We start from the raw sequence: 15,425 nt of genomic DNA on the forward strand, positions 1-15,425 counted from the left end.
GATAATATTGTGTGCTGGATCGATCGGTTCCGTTATTTTAACATTTTAAAAGATCGTGAGCAATTATTCATATATGTATTATCATAAAGATTAAGCTTCGCTGTATCTTATATCATGGAGTGGCTTAACATATAAATGTGGCATTTCCTAGGCAGTTGATCTGCGTAAAATAATCATTTTAGTACCTTCCTTACACTGTCATGGGGATATAGGTAAAATGTACAGGAAAGCCAATAATTGACCCCTTTAAAATTTACATGGGATTTCCTATGTTCCGCTCGGCGACGCACCACCCGATATAAGAAAATTTTCTTTGCATATATTTTTCTCTCATTTCTTTACCAAATATAAAAGTATTTGGAGTTTGTGTTTTTCTTGCACAATTCATGTAATTTTATTTAAAAATTATCAAATCTTATATACCTTGTGATTTTCTGTTGATCTTTTTGCACTAAAATAATATTATAATTTTAACACCATATTTTGTAATACTTTTGGGCAATATATTATAACGATCTTAACAGCCAAAAATTATTAGCTTCCACAGGTAAATCATCACCGTCGCTTAGACCTGAAGGTGCGACAAGGATGGAGCGAGCGCATCTCGCGACATCTCAGAATTCACATAGAAAGTAGGCGAATGTTCCGGAACAGTGGCGAATGTAGCTAATAAATAAGAAGTTCTTGCCTCTAGGAGACTCTACAACATCTTAAAATGGAAAAACAGTAAATAATTTAATTTCTGTCAATGTATCACCATTTTTCTACAGTCCTATTTAAATTGAAAAAATAATTATTTTAGTAGGTTATTTAGTGATATCTCTAATTGGGATGCTTACAGTTTTAGGTCCGAAAATGGTAACAAAAATCTTCTATCTATTTCAACAATGATTTCTTGTTTATATACATGTATCTTCATTTCACTTCTCAACTAAATTGATAATGTCATGAAAAATTTGTTTTCTTATGTGAGTTCTCAACCGTTACATCATTTGTACAAAAAAAAATAGGAAACTTAAAATAAAAACTAAAAAAAATCATTATAATATAGAATTCTGTCAATTACCCATTGTTTTACTGAAAGTTTCTTATCATAAGATTTCTATATTGTTTATATCAGTATCGAAATATATTGTTTCCATGTCATTCGCTATACAGACAACACATTTGAGAGAGTTATGCTAACCATAATTTCTGTAGAGTGTGTTGGAACATAAAACAGATTAATATTTCCCGTTTGACAAGCAGCTATAAAATGTACACGTGCTAACAATGCATGAAAGTCCATGCCCTAGTTTATGTAAAAATTATGTATTAACTTATGTCGACCTTATGATATGAGATCCAAATTACAGCCGCATTATTCAAAATTAATATATGCACACTAAAGTTTTCGAGATGAGGTATTCCATCCAGCATAAAACATCTATCTTTAAACATATTTTCTAAAAAAATTGAATCACAGTTTCTAGTTCAACAAAGAATACGTTAATTAACATCGAGTTTTATAATTTTTTTTTAGATTTTTATAAAATAGGGTAAAACTTTAAATAAAAATCATTCTTATTTGCAATTAGTTAGTTAGTCTTTACCCTTGTAGACATTTTATAACTCTATTTTATATTTTATTATTTTATATATAAGAAATACAATATTTGATTTTGAATTTGATGTTACTAGCAGATCAATGATGTTTCTAGCAAGGAATGCGATAGGACTAAAAGTGATCGGCAAAAATCAAGAACATGCAATGAAAAATAATTTACTATAGAGAATAATCTACTGTCAATAAAAAGTCAATACAAGTAGAGATTAAATCAGAATTATATCTGGGAAGCATTTTTATTATTTTATCTTCATATATTGTTCGGTTTCTTTGATGTCATCTCGAATCGAGTTGTCTTTCATGGCCCCTTTTCTACCTAGATAATCTGTCCACCCATTTGTATAACTATTATAAACAAGATTATGGTTTATGCTTGACTGGTTCCAGCTTAAGTAAGAGTACAGGGTTCCCACAACAATTTGGACAGAGGAATTCCTTTATTTTGCAGTGTTAGAGGTCCTAAGCAATCTAATTTTCTCCTGCTACCTAAGCTTGATTTTTTCGTTAATCAATTCGTTGTTACCTAATCTGTTTTTGAGCATACAGTCAATCTACCTGCATGCCGTGTTGTTAGACGGTCTCTATGCTCTAAAAGACAGCTAGAACACTTATTTGTATTCCAGGGTGTCCTCTACCTTGGATAACAGTCTAATTATATGTAGCGTTTTCTTTGTTAAACTTCCTACTGTATAAATAAACTCATTGGTCTTAACCGGAGAGGATGATGAATTAAAGATTGATCCTTAATGTGTCTGTCTAGCAGTTTCTTGAGAGTATCCATCCTAGCCTGATTGGTCTGAAGAGTTTTGCCTGAGAATGTTTTATGAAATGTAATTATAAGCTAGGCTGACCCTCGTCGTCTTACTCAGCTGTAATACATAGAGTTTCTGAAACTTGTTGCATCATTGCTGGAATTATACGGTGGAATGAACCAGCAGATTTGTTAGGCTGGGATGTATTTATGAGTCATTTAATCTGCTCAAATGTTACACTCAATGAATAATGGTTCTAGGATTACCTTGCTGTCAGCTATTTGGTTTTTACAATGTTTCTGGGAATTATTCGGAAAATCATTATTTTGGTACCATATTTTGTGATACCTTCGATAATTTTTTTGGGTTATATCTACATTTGATTTCTATGCTACTTCGAGAATGTTTTGAAATTGTTTCCTTATGATGTTTACCTACTCGCATTGGAAAATCATCATTTTAGTACCTACCATTATTTATGACAATACTGACGAAGGTGACACTATAGGTATGAAGATAGTAAAAATATTTAATTTCGCATTGTTTCTTGGACGAATAAAAATTTAATTTCTCTATAAATTTACCACCTGCCTCTACGTATCCACTCTAACTACCTCTAAAATTTTTGAAAATTGTGCTGTTGGAAATGTTCATGTGTGTACCATCCTTTATGATACTTCATACTGAGTAGTGGATAAACGGGAAGATATTTAAAAGTTAGATCATGCTAAAAAAGGAAAGTTGTCATAAGAAGAAAAAACTGCAAAATGCTAAGGAAAGAATAGATATTAAAAGAAATATCTGAAATAGTTTAATGATGGTAACCTGAAATCTATATGTAAAGAGTGATGAAAAAGAAAATAGTTGCTGCAAAAATTTCAAACCAGTTAATAACTCATGAAACTTTCCATTAACCATAAGTATGAATAAAGTAAATGTTCTTGTAGGAATTGAAATTTATCATGAATTAGTTAGCATAGAGAAATTTAATGATGTAAAAAAAAACAATTTTAAAATAAAGAAAATAAGACATGGAAGAAACGATGGAGTTACAAATCTCACTACTTCGATCTATCGATTTTTTTTATATATGAGACCGAAGTATCAATAGCAATTGCAATGAAAGGAGATGATGAATAGTGCAGCGAGATAAAAATATGTTCTGAAAAATATAGTTTTAAGATTGGCATATTTATGTTATTATTGTAGTTATAAGAGCCCTATCACATTCCTTTTATTTAAAAAAAAACGCAATTCAAAAATAGATTTTTTATTCACACACACCCTTCCGTCATAGAATTTTTTGTATGATAGTAAAATGTAAATGCTATATCCACACTTTTACTGACACTCCATTCCTAATATATAAGACAAGCCATTCCTAATATAAATATTGCTATTTACTCATTTATTTATTTGGCATTGGACAATAGCAATTCGACTGCTCCAGAGCCGCTCTAAATGGATGCTTAACACCCATTTCCAATTCTCCTGAAAGCATTTGTTTGGTGATTTCTCTATATTTTTCTTCTTCTCTTAATCCTTCTGCAAGCTGCCTTTCTAGCTCCTCTCTTTCCCTTTGCTAAAACAACTCATAGATAGAAGATATCATGCATGGAACAATGGTTACAAATGTTACCCTTAACACATTATTGTATGCAATTTGTCTGGATAAATCATCTCTATATTGCATAGAAGCTTGTTTTTCCAGTCTATCGCTCTCTGCTTGTAGGCGTTCGTTTGTTTCAAAGGCCATTCTAAGTAGCTCATTTTCGGCTTCTTTCAGCTTCAGCTGCTGTTCAGCTTCTTGTTTTTTATATCTTAGCTGCTCCGCCCGTTCGGCCAGTACATCCTAAAATTATTAAAAATGTGCATATTTAACATTTTCGTTGTATAAGTGTTTACTCTTTGTAGTTTTCGTTTCGCCTCGACAATTTTACACTTTGCCTCATCCTGCTTTCGTTCAATTTCTTTTCGATGTATTTCAAGAAGCTCATTTAGTTTCTTCTCTTCGTGTTTTCGTTCGGCTTCTAGTTCTTTTAGATGTTTTCTATACATTGCGGTTTCTTTTCTCGCTTGACCTGAAGCATTTACAATTGCAGCTTTTTCTCGCTCGAGCTCCAACTGAAACGAATTGAGTAAATGTACAGTAAACCTGGTTTAAGTTAGGATATACCTGAGCGAGAGTATTGAAAGCCTGGTCCAAAGCGTTTTCTTCTTTCTTCCTTTGCTCCTCTAATTTTTTTTGGATCGCCATTTGTTCAATTATTTGTTGAGCTGCTGAATCTTTTTTCCGTATTTTGGCATCTAAGGCTATTTTAAAGAAACACAGTAATTAGGCAATAAAATGTGGATATCATGATGGTGTCTATATTTAAAACGATTTTAGTGAAACCCGTTAGTTAGTAATTAATCCTGTTCTACATAAATATCATTCGTAGGACCTAAGAATTGTATATACGAGTATATTAAGAATTAAAGAGTTATATACTTTTAAAGTGCCATTTTTCTAAATGTCCTGTATAAAACTGAAGTTATAGATTAATATTTAAAATGCTACATAGTAAAGTTCTAAGGGTCTTATAGAAGATGGAAAACAAAATGCGAATCTGGTTATAGGTTGGGGAGTTATTGATAGTTATACATTATGTTGAATGCGCCAAAGAAATTAAAGTTTTCCAATAAAATCTTTAATTGTTAGAATATATTTTTCTGCAATTTTTTTTAACTTTCTTTAATAATATTTAAGCAATGGTGAAAGCACTGAGCAAATTAAAAATGCTAATAACTCAATTAGTTTTCTATGTCTCTCATTGTTCTGTCTTAGATAATAATATAATAATTATATAAATAAGTTAAATATAGAATGTATTACAGAACATGGTGAAAGAAATTTGAAAATTCGATAATTGGCAGGGGAGTTATTGATTTTTATATATTATGGTGAAGGCACTTGGCAAATAAAAAATGCTAATTCCAGTAGGTTTCTATTTATTTCATTTTTTTTTCTTAAACACCAATTTTATTATGATTACTTCCAAAAAGCGCCTTAAACAAAAATTAAGGGCGCCAACATAAAGTAGAAAAATTAGTATTTTTGTTTTTTATTTACTTCTAAAGCTTTAAAGAAAGTCTGGATTTTTTTCTCTTTTTTGTCTTAAAAATTCTGTTGAAGGTCATCCCATGAAAAGTGAATATCTATTTAACCTTCAAAATGTATATGAAATATTGGCGAAAGCGCCAGGCAAACAACGATTTTAGTTTTCAGGTTTTTAGTAGAAATCTCTCATTCTTTGGGTATTCAACTTTGTACTTTTTTATGCCTGCACTTTAAAAGAAAATTTAATTGACGTCGGGTTAAGTTTTCAAATAAAATGTAAATTTAAAATTAACAAAGTAATGGTGAAAATACTAGGTCATAGTTTTCTGAAATTTATATACAGTGCGAGTCTTTAACTTGGATCAAATTCACTAAACCAAAGGTGTTCTTTTCTTCGGAAATACACTTGGATACGACAAGTATTTAAATGGCAATCCTATTTTTTTAATGACTGTTATTAAAAGGTTTAACATTACCATGCGTGCCCAATTTCAATTTTTTTACTCCTTGTCTTTTAAAAGATATTTCACAAACATTATCTAATTCTAAAAATGAGTTCAATTAAATAGTCTTTCTTTTATAAATGCTTGGAATATCAGGTATAATAATACCTCACATTGACATTGTGATAACAAATAAGTTATAAAAACATGTAAGGAGGGTAGTATCTCATTCGATTCATATTTGTGCGACGAAACTGTTAGTCGTTTCACAGTTTGCTGTTCGCCATTTGTAAAATCTCAAACCTAACTGAAACACACAAGACTGAAACTCTAATGATGATTGGCTCCGGAGATAGGACAAGAAAACAAAATGAAGTCATCCATTTACTCAGAGAGAAGTATCCTGATTTACCACCCATATCACAAAATACCGTAAGCAAGATCGAAAAATAGTTCCGGTAAAATGGGCATTTACGATAAATGACAAATCATCCTCGGAGTGCTTCAGCGAAGAACTCAAAATCAATGTTATCTCTCTCAAAGCTTGAGAACTTGAAATTAGCCAAATTTTAGTGGCAAGAGTTCTTAAGGCTCTCCAGGAACTCACCAAAGATGATATATTTATATGATATATATATTTTCTGATGAAGAAACGTTTATAGTGAATGGTGAGGTAAATTGTCAAAATTGTCGTTATTGGGCATAAAAATCTACACTGGATGAGCTAAGGCTACACTCAATATCCAGAAAAAATTTTTGGGCAGGGATATTGGTGATCGAGTTATAAGATCAATTTTCATCCAAGAGAATTTTAATGAAGCAAGATATTTACAATTCTTGCAGGAGGACCTAGTTTTGAATTTTGTTTCCTTGCCGTATAGAAGCTGACCTCCCGAATAGAAACCTCTGGTTTCAAGCAGCAGTGAACTCTTTAAATGGCCACCGAGTTCTCTGGATTTAATACCTTTGGATTTTTTCTTATGGGATTAATTAAAGAGCTAAGTTTTAAGACCAAACCCGCAAATGTTGAAGATTTGAAAGAACGAATAAAACAGGATTGTAGGCTAATTTCCAGCCAAGTAATTAAAAATGTTCAAAAAGAGTTTCAAATTAGTTTAGATACCCTAAATTTAGATACCCTGTTAGACAGCATTTTGAACACGTATTAAAGAAAGGCTATTAATAATGTTTGCTAAGTATCTTTTAAGAAACCAAAAATTAAAATTTGGCACACATGTGTTACTTGTTAAACTCTTTAAGAATAATCATTTAAAAACCAGAGTTGCCATTTAAAAAATTAACGATGTCGTCATATCTCACATTTAAGACACCCTATATGAAACTTTTCTACGTTAAAATAAAGCTAATTTAAAAGACTAATCGATGTATTCAATTTCCGAACAAAGAATACCTTTGATTTAGTGAACTAAACATTTGAATAAGTATTTTAAATTTAAATGAAAATATTGTGAAAATAGTTGAACAAGGGAAAGTGATTAGCAAAAAATCTGAGAATCTGTCAAGATAAAAAAAAAATCTTTATTACCTTAAATCAAATTCTATTATATGACCATTAATATTACCTAAGTATTTTGGCAAGAAAAGTCAAACTTAATTATTCGGAGTAAGAACAAATATTTAAATGATATCAACATTACATCTCATATTTTATCTTGAATAAAAAATAAGTACCTTCAATTTCTTCCCTACGAAGCTGCTCACTCAGCTTTTGCATTTCAAGTCTATCCTCTTGTGCAACCTTATCCATTTCTTCTTTAAGCAATTCTTTGCCTTTAATTTGCATGTCCCATACCTTAAGCATTTCTTTCTCCTTGTTTCGCCTTTCTAGTAACTCTTGAACTTCTCTTTCTTTCTAGAAAATTAAAAGATAAATTGACTTACCTGTAAGCAAGATTAATCGTAATTTTCCGAGCTTGTCCGAATATATAATTACTTCATTTAAATAATTTTTGTTGGTATATTGTCATACCTTGGCTTCTGCTTCTTTTACAGTCAGCTCGTACCACATTTTGTCCAACTCTCGATCAACTTCACGTTTTGCTTCGTTTTCCCTTATTTGCTGAAGCTGAGAGTACTTTGATTCCATGAGGTTCTTTTTTGCTAAATGAGGTCTGAGGTCTTGACATCGTTCTCTGCAAGAAAATTTCTGTGATTGATGGTAATACGGACTTACTTATACAAGTTACTGATATTGTTCAATTCTTTTTTTATGAACTAGTTCCAATCGTTCTTCTTCTCTTCGGGCTTTTAGGGCTTCTGCTTTCTGCTTCATTTCCTCCATTTTTCTTTCAGCTCCTTTCTGAGCTTGATCAACAGTTTGATAATAAAATGCTCTTTCTTCTTTGCATAGAAGTTCTTGCAATCTTTAAAAATTTGTAAAAATTCAAGTAGCTTGGTGCTTTTTCTTTTCAGCTTACCTTCTTCGTCTTGCTTCAACAGTTTCTTCGTAGGCCTTAAGTTTTTCATCAACCCTATCCTGTATGGATCTCTGTAGTCGCTTTTTTACAGCGTGATTTTCATATTTAGTGGTAATAGCATCTTGTAAATATTTCTTTTTCTTCTCAGCTTGCTTCATGTCATCAAATGAGTCCCTCTTTTGTTGGTAATGTAAGTATTTGACATGGTAGTCTGTGTTGGGCTCCCGTCCAAACTATAAAATATTTTAATGAATAACATATATCCATTCTACAAAGATTGTTAACTTACATGTCCATAACTTCCTGGAGTTGTACCAGGAATAAGTATATCTTGTCGGTTATAATTTCTTTTCAAGTGTTTATGAGGTCTTTTCGGAGGAACGTTATCTCCTCCAAACATGTCTGTTTAATAAAATCGTCTTGTAAAATGTAAAAATAAATAAGGGATATTTATAAAGTCATAGAAATACTGTGCTTGACATAACCCTGACCACCAATTAAAATATGAAAATTATTATGTCGATATTGCCAAGGGAATGGCGACAGGTGGTGAGTTCGTCGTTTTTTATGTAATAAGAGTGTTCCAAATGGTTAAATGGAATTTAATGGGTAACGTTGTTCTTTATTCTACCCTTTTTTTCTGCCCTAGGGTTATTTTAACCCTACCACGTAATAACGCCAAAATATATCGAGTTATTACGTTAATATACCTTAATGTATATGTACGTACATAACAGCCAGGCAAAATCGATAGTTTATTTTAAACTATATTTTTATAGAGATTAGTAATGTAGAGGGTGACCTCTTGTATTTATTTTCTTATGCTTGATGAATGGCCATTTATAAATATAAATATGATAAAAAAACTGGGTCACTCTTAAATGCAAAATAAAACATCATTCTCATAGTTTTTTATTTAATTGCAAAAAATTATGGTAAAAATTACATTTTTAAAAATTAAGGTGTTTACAGAGCAATAATATCCTGACTTTTTCTGGGAAAAAATTAGCAATAAAAGATGACCTTGTCGGTGGGTTTATAATGATGTTTTTTAAAATATTTTTTCTTTATTTTAGAAAAGCTAATAATGATATTAAAAATTTGATATAACAATCGAATTAAGTAACTAACTAATTACGAAAAAACGGGTTCAATTCTTATTTTTTTTTAAATAAATCATTGATGGCATTAATATGATTTTACGAATAAATTTGCTGCAAAAAATTAGCAAGGTAAGAGTACCGTGTCTTTGGATTTCTTTAATTTTTCAAGAAAGTTTAGTATTTTGGGTAAACCCTTAATGGTACCAAAAATTTGATTTTATCAATAAATTTGGTGAAAGAAATTAGCTAGAAAAGAGTATCTTACTTCTAGATTTATTACAATTTCAAGGTTTTTTAATTCTTGTTGATACCAAAAATTAAAATTAAATTGTAATCTCACAATTCAATATGCTGCAAAAAATTTCCTCAAAAAGAGTAACACGTCGATGTATTTATTTCAATTTTTAGGAAAGTTTTTTTTTTAATTTTGGGTTGGGTTGTACTCTGGTTTATTTTGTACATTAATGGTACAAGATAAATGAGATTTGCTGTAAAAAAACTGACACAAAAAGGGTACTACATCAATGGATTTATTTTGATCCTTAAGAAAGTTTTTGAATTTTGAGAAAACCATTGATTTTACCATTAAATTTGGTGGAAAAGATTAGCTAGAAAAAAATCGAACAAAAAGAAAAAAAGAGAGAACCATTGATGGTACCAAATATCTGATTTAATTTGATGGAAGAAATTAGATAAAAAATAGTACTATGTTAATGGATTTACTTAAACTTTTTAAGAAAGTTTTTTATTTTAAGTGAACCATATATATCGTATTTACTTTACGGTACTAAAATCGTATTTTAATTTTAAAACTATTTAAATTGGGATAAATCATTAGTGGTACCAAAAATCTAAATTGTAATTGAATGGTAATCTCATAATTCAATTTCCTGCAAAAAGTCTATTTTAATTTTATTTATTTTAATTAAGTCTTGTGATTTTGAGAAAACCATTAATGGTACCAAAAACCTGATTTTACCATTAAGTTTGGTGACAAAAATTAGTTACAAAAAAGTGCCATTCGATAGATTTATTTTCAATTTTGGAACGTTTTTTGATTTTCAGTGAACTGTTGATGGTACCAAAAATCTGAAATTACGGTTGGATTTACTAGGAAAAAATTAACATGAAAAGGATATCATGTCGATGGATTTAATTTAATTTTTAAGATAGTTGGTAATTTTCGTCGAACCACTCATGGTACCAAAAATCGATTTAATCAGTCAATTAACTGATTAAATCGACTTTAGGTACCATGAGCGGTTTGATTACCATTAAATTTGCTGTAAAAACTTGGCACAAAAATAGTACCATGTCAATGGATTTTTTCAATTTTAAGAAAAATTTTTTGATTTTAAGTTAACCATTGATGATACCAAAAATCTGATTTCACCATTAAATTTGCGATTTACTTGAAATTCAAATTGAAAATTTAAAATAAATTTATTTAATATTAAAATAAAAAACATAATTACTATTTTAAATAACATAAATATAAATAATTAAATAAATAAGGCATTATAAAAAATAGGACCTCAGTTACGAAACCGTTAACACAGGCGCAAACCTGTGTGGCAAGGCCCTTTCAAAAACGAATAATAATAAAGAATAGTAATAACTATTTGGCTTAGTATTAACAACTTAGCCAATATAACTACATTTTTCAACACGAATTTATGATAATACAATTTTTTATAATAAGCAGTGAACAAAATTCTAAAACGAGGTATACTTGGGTTACCGAATAGATGGAGTGGTCACGTGATCGTTCTGCGCTGGAGGTGTGGCCTAGAGCCTCGATAGGGTTCATGACTTGGGGTTTTATTTAATTTTATTAGTCGAGCGGCTTTAGATCGATTGAATTCTCTGCCTATAAGTAGGCATAATTCTCCTCGTCTATAGTCGGATTACCGAACAGATGGAGTAAATGATGTGCGCGCAATATAGGCCCGCCCATCGATGCAACCTTGGCAGATTTAGACGAGGAGAATTATGCCTACTTATTTTAAATTATTTAACCGTATAGCTTTGCTTTGTAAGCAGGTTTTTTTAAAATATAATACGGTAGCCTGTAAAATGGGTCCAAACCGATTTTGAGGTTGTGCCAGGTAATGATATAATAATCCCTTTTAAGTATTTTGTTATGCAAAGTTATGTTAATATATTGGGGTTTACCGAAAAGGGATAGGTAATCCTTTTAAGTAATCGTGCCAGGTCAAACATTAATTGGTCAGGTTCATCAGAACCGAGCCCTACCTGAGCGCTGGAAGTTTTGCCTATAATAGTAAGGACCAATAAAAATTGTCATACCTGAGCAACAATCGAGCGCTCAGGGAGCCTCGATAGGGTTCATGACTTGGGGTTTTATTTATTTTATTAGTCGAGCGGCTTTAGATCGGTTGAATTCTCTGCCTATAAGTAGGCATAATTCTCCTCGTCTATAGTCGGATTACCGAACAGATGGAGTAAATGATGTGCGCGCAATATAGGCCCGCCCATCGATCCAACCTTGGCAGATTTAGACGAGGAGAATTATGCCTACTTATTTTAAATTATTTTACCGTATAGCTTTGCTTTGTAAGCAGGTTTTTTTTTAATATAATACGGTCGCCTGTAAAATGGGTCCAAACCGATTTTGAGGTTGTGCCAGGTAATGATATAATAATCCCTTTTAAGTATTTTGTTATGCAAAGTTATGTTAATATATTGGGGTTTACCGAAAAGGGATAGGTAATCCTTTTAAGTAATCGTGCCAGGTCAAACATTTAGGGTGTAATTGGCCCGGTTCATCAGAACCGAGCGCTTCCTGAGCGCTGGAAGTTTTGCCTATAATAGTAAGGACCAATAAAAATTGTCATACCTGAGCAACAATCGAGCGCTCAGGGAGCGCCTTTTTCTGATGAACCCGGCCATTATAAAATATAATTTTATGATCATAATCTGGTTTTGAGAATTACTTAAGTAGCTTTTATCTTTTTTTAAATATGTGTTTTAAAATTAAAGAAGGAATAACAAGTTAGGGGCTGCGCTGGTAAACCTGTGATATTTAAATTTATAGATTGAATCTAAGTATATATTTGTTCCTTATTTAAAAAAGGAACAAATACTACATTTATTTTAATACATTTTTTACACATTATGTTTATAATTATGTAAAAAATTAAAATTATTTTTTACCTAGGTAACATTATTTAAAAAAAACAACATTTTTGTTTTTCTTTTTGATGAATGGAAAATCCAATAAATTAATTTAATATGTTAATTTGATTGATTATTAAATAATCCAATTTGGTAATTTGTTTACAAACAAATTAACAAAAAAATAAACACAATCTCAATTTTTCAATACTGCGAAGATTCAAATATTCGAATAGCAGAAAATTCAACCAAAACGATCTAAAGCCGCTCGACTAATAAAATTAAATAAAACCCCAAGTCATGAACCCTATCGACGCTCTAGGCCACACCTCCGACGCAGAACGATCACGTGACCACTCCATCTGTTCGGTAACCCAAGTATAAATCTGCCAATATTTCGCGCACATCATTTACTCCATCTGTTCGGTAATCCGACTATAGGTTCGAAGGACACACAAGGGATGCAAATAAAAAACGTGACATTTAAATAAATGCTACTACTAGTACTTGTAAACAACAAGTTTTAAATAGAGGCAAGCAAATACTAAACCCCTTTCGTTTTTTCGGATTTCGATAGGAAGGTTAACCAAACTGGTAGTAGTACTAAAGTTACTTCTAAAACCTGCCTGACATTCAGGAATTAAAGAATGTAATTTAATAAATTCAAATTTTTGGTGAATAAATTTTTCCAAGATTTTAAATACTAACTGGCCTGGGGTTTTTAAAATCCTTTGGATTACTGATTTTACAATTCCGATATTACAGCTTGTAGCATAAACATTTTGTAAAATGCAACTGTTAATAATAATGGATTTAAACAAAAAGGCATAGAGAGATGTAAATCTTTTAAAGAATCAACTAATTGCATCAGAGTGAATGGTTTTTATAATTTTTAGTAAAGTTGACTAATCCAGTAGTGTAAATTTTAATTCAGATTTGATCTTATCATGTTTAGGTGATATGTCTTATAAAATTATATTTTCTTATTAGATACTGTATTAGCTGTATTACTCAAATTTTCTATGTAGATATTAAGAGCTGTTGAATTAGAAAACGTATTGGGAAGATCAAAATCACTCCAGAATTCTTTGCTGTATGTTTGTCACGAGTTTAAGTGCTTCAGTTTTTTGTTTTAAATTATTACGGTGAGCTTTATTTCTTTTCTTCGGAAATAATTTGATATTATTGGTAATCTATGGCGTCAAAGGTTTATCCTTTATATTCCTGATTAAAACAAGCTTATACTTGTATATTAGACAATATATTTTATTGAAAATTCAATTTTTTTAACAGTACATATCTGTTATTTATCAGTCAACTGATTTAAATCTATAATTTCGTCATTTCTCTATTGAATTAATTTAATGCTATTATAATCATAGGAAAATTTTATAATGACAAAGCCATATTATAATCAGTTATATTTATAGAATCCGATATTTTTCATATGGAGTGTTGCTTGGTCATTATTAGATCAATAGGACTTGCACTGTTTGTGGTCAAACTATGTCATGTAGGCTCGATAATGACTTGCTTTAAATAAAAAATATCAAGTAATGTTTTGAAGTTTAATTTAACCTGTATTTTGTCTTTAAAAAATCAATAGTGAAATCTCCCAGAAATATGACCTGGTCATAGAAGAGAATAGTTAAACCAAATATTTCCAAACTAAAAATAGTTCCAACTGCAACGAATCAATAACATGAATAATATTAGAAGAGGGTAGATGATAAACAGTGATGAATGAACTTAACTTTTTGTTTATTTTAAATTCATTTTACAAAATGTTAAAATCAATAGTTGTAAACTTTAATTTATGTTAAAATTTTACTTATAAGGCCAACATTCAGTTCTAATAAAATTAAGGTGCACTTCATAACAAGGTTTTTACGACTCCTCAAATACTGTAAAAATGCTCAGAAAAAAAGTCAATCAAAACCCGAGCTTTTCAAAACTTTTTTTCTTTTAATGTTACCGCTTGGGCATATATTAGGTCTTCTGCAAGGCGTTAAAAAATTGAAAACTGTCTATAATTGTTTTTTGCTATGTTTCTTTTTAATTTTGCGGCGCCCTTAATAGGGTCTAATATAGGCCGAACGTTGATATTAATAAACAAAAAGTTTTGAAGAGCTTGGATTTTAATTGACCCCTTATTTAACTTGATCCTTAAAAGTTAACAACAGTCATAAGTCATGGTGTTATGTATGTAGATATGTATCAGTGGGTCAGCTTAATTAAAAAATATGTTTATCTATAAATAAGCCTTAATTTATATATCACAATAACTACAAATTTTCAAAATATTTTAATTTCTAAAATAAACGATTCAATTTTTAAAAAATAATTTTGAATTTTGAGTAAACCATTGATGGTACCATAAATCTGATTTTAACAATATAGTATAAAAATTAAATATACCATGTATATATTTTTCTACAATTTTTAAGATTTTTTTAATTGTTATCAAACCAAAATTTAATTTTAGCTAGTGACATGTCGATGAATTTACTTAAATTTAAAAAAAAAATTTTATATTTAAAAAAAATACAAAAAAACGAAATTGCTTAAAATCCTTTTAATAGCTTAAAATCACTGTCAATATACCCCCGCCGATGAGAAATAAATTTATTAGGAACAAATATCTCTTTTATTTATTTATACCCCTTAAACTCATAGCTAAATTAAATGTATACTGTGAATTCTACAAAAACCAAAAAAAAATACACCCAAAATGAACTATTTCAAATAATTGCTATGATAAATAAGTTATTGCAACCCAGCCATAAAGATATAATTTTCTTTAATGATAAAACTTAGCAGTGGTTCTCAAAAGAAATAAATTATA

The 15,425-nt window shown here is 30.2% G+C and overlaps 1 protein-coding gene across 1 annotated transcript; it reads right to left on the minus strand.

The window, feature by feature from the left end:
• Positions 1-3,751: 3,751 nt before the first annotated feature.
• LOC126742990 (cilia- and flagella-associated protein 53-like) lies at positions 3,752-8,848 on the minus strand. The gene is made up of 9 exons (XM_050449885.1): positions 8,629-8,848; positions 8,340-8,572; positions 8,109-8,285; positions 7,892-8,054; positions 7,594-7,774; positions 4,535-4,671; positions 4,264-4,482; positions 3,998-4,210; positions 3,752-3,940 (listed from the first exon to the last, which is right to left on the minus strand). Exons 1-9 carry the CDS (start codon positions 8,737-8,739, stop codon positions 3,767-3,769), a joined length of 1,608 nt encoding a protein of 535 aa, XP_050305842.1. The 5' UTR covers positions 8,740-8,848; the 3' UTR covers positions 3,752-3,766.
• Between the last annotated feature and the right edge of the window lie 6,577 nt (positions 8,849-15,425).

Source organism: Anthonomus grandis, chromosome 12 (assembly GCF_022605725.1).
Source record: "Anthonomus grandis grandis chromosome 12, icAntGran1.3, whole genome shotgun sequence".
Lineage (NCBI taxonomy): Eukaryota > Metazoa > Arthropoda > Insecta > Coleoptera > Curculionidae > Anthonomus > Anthonomus grandis.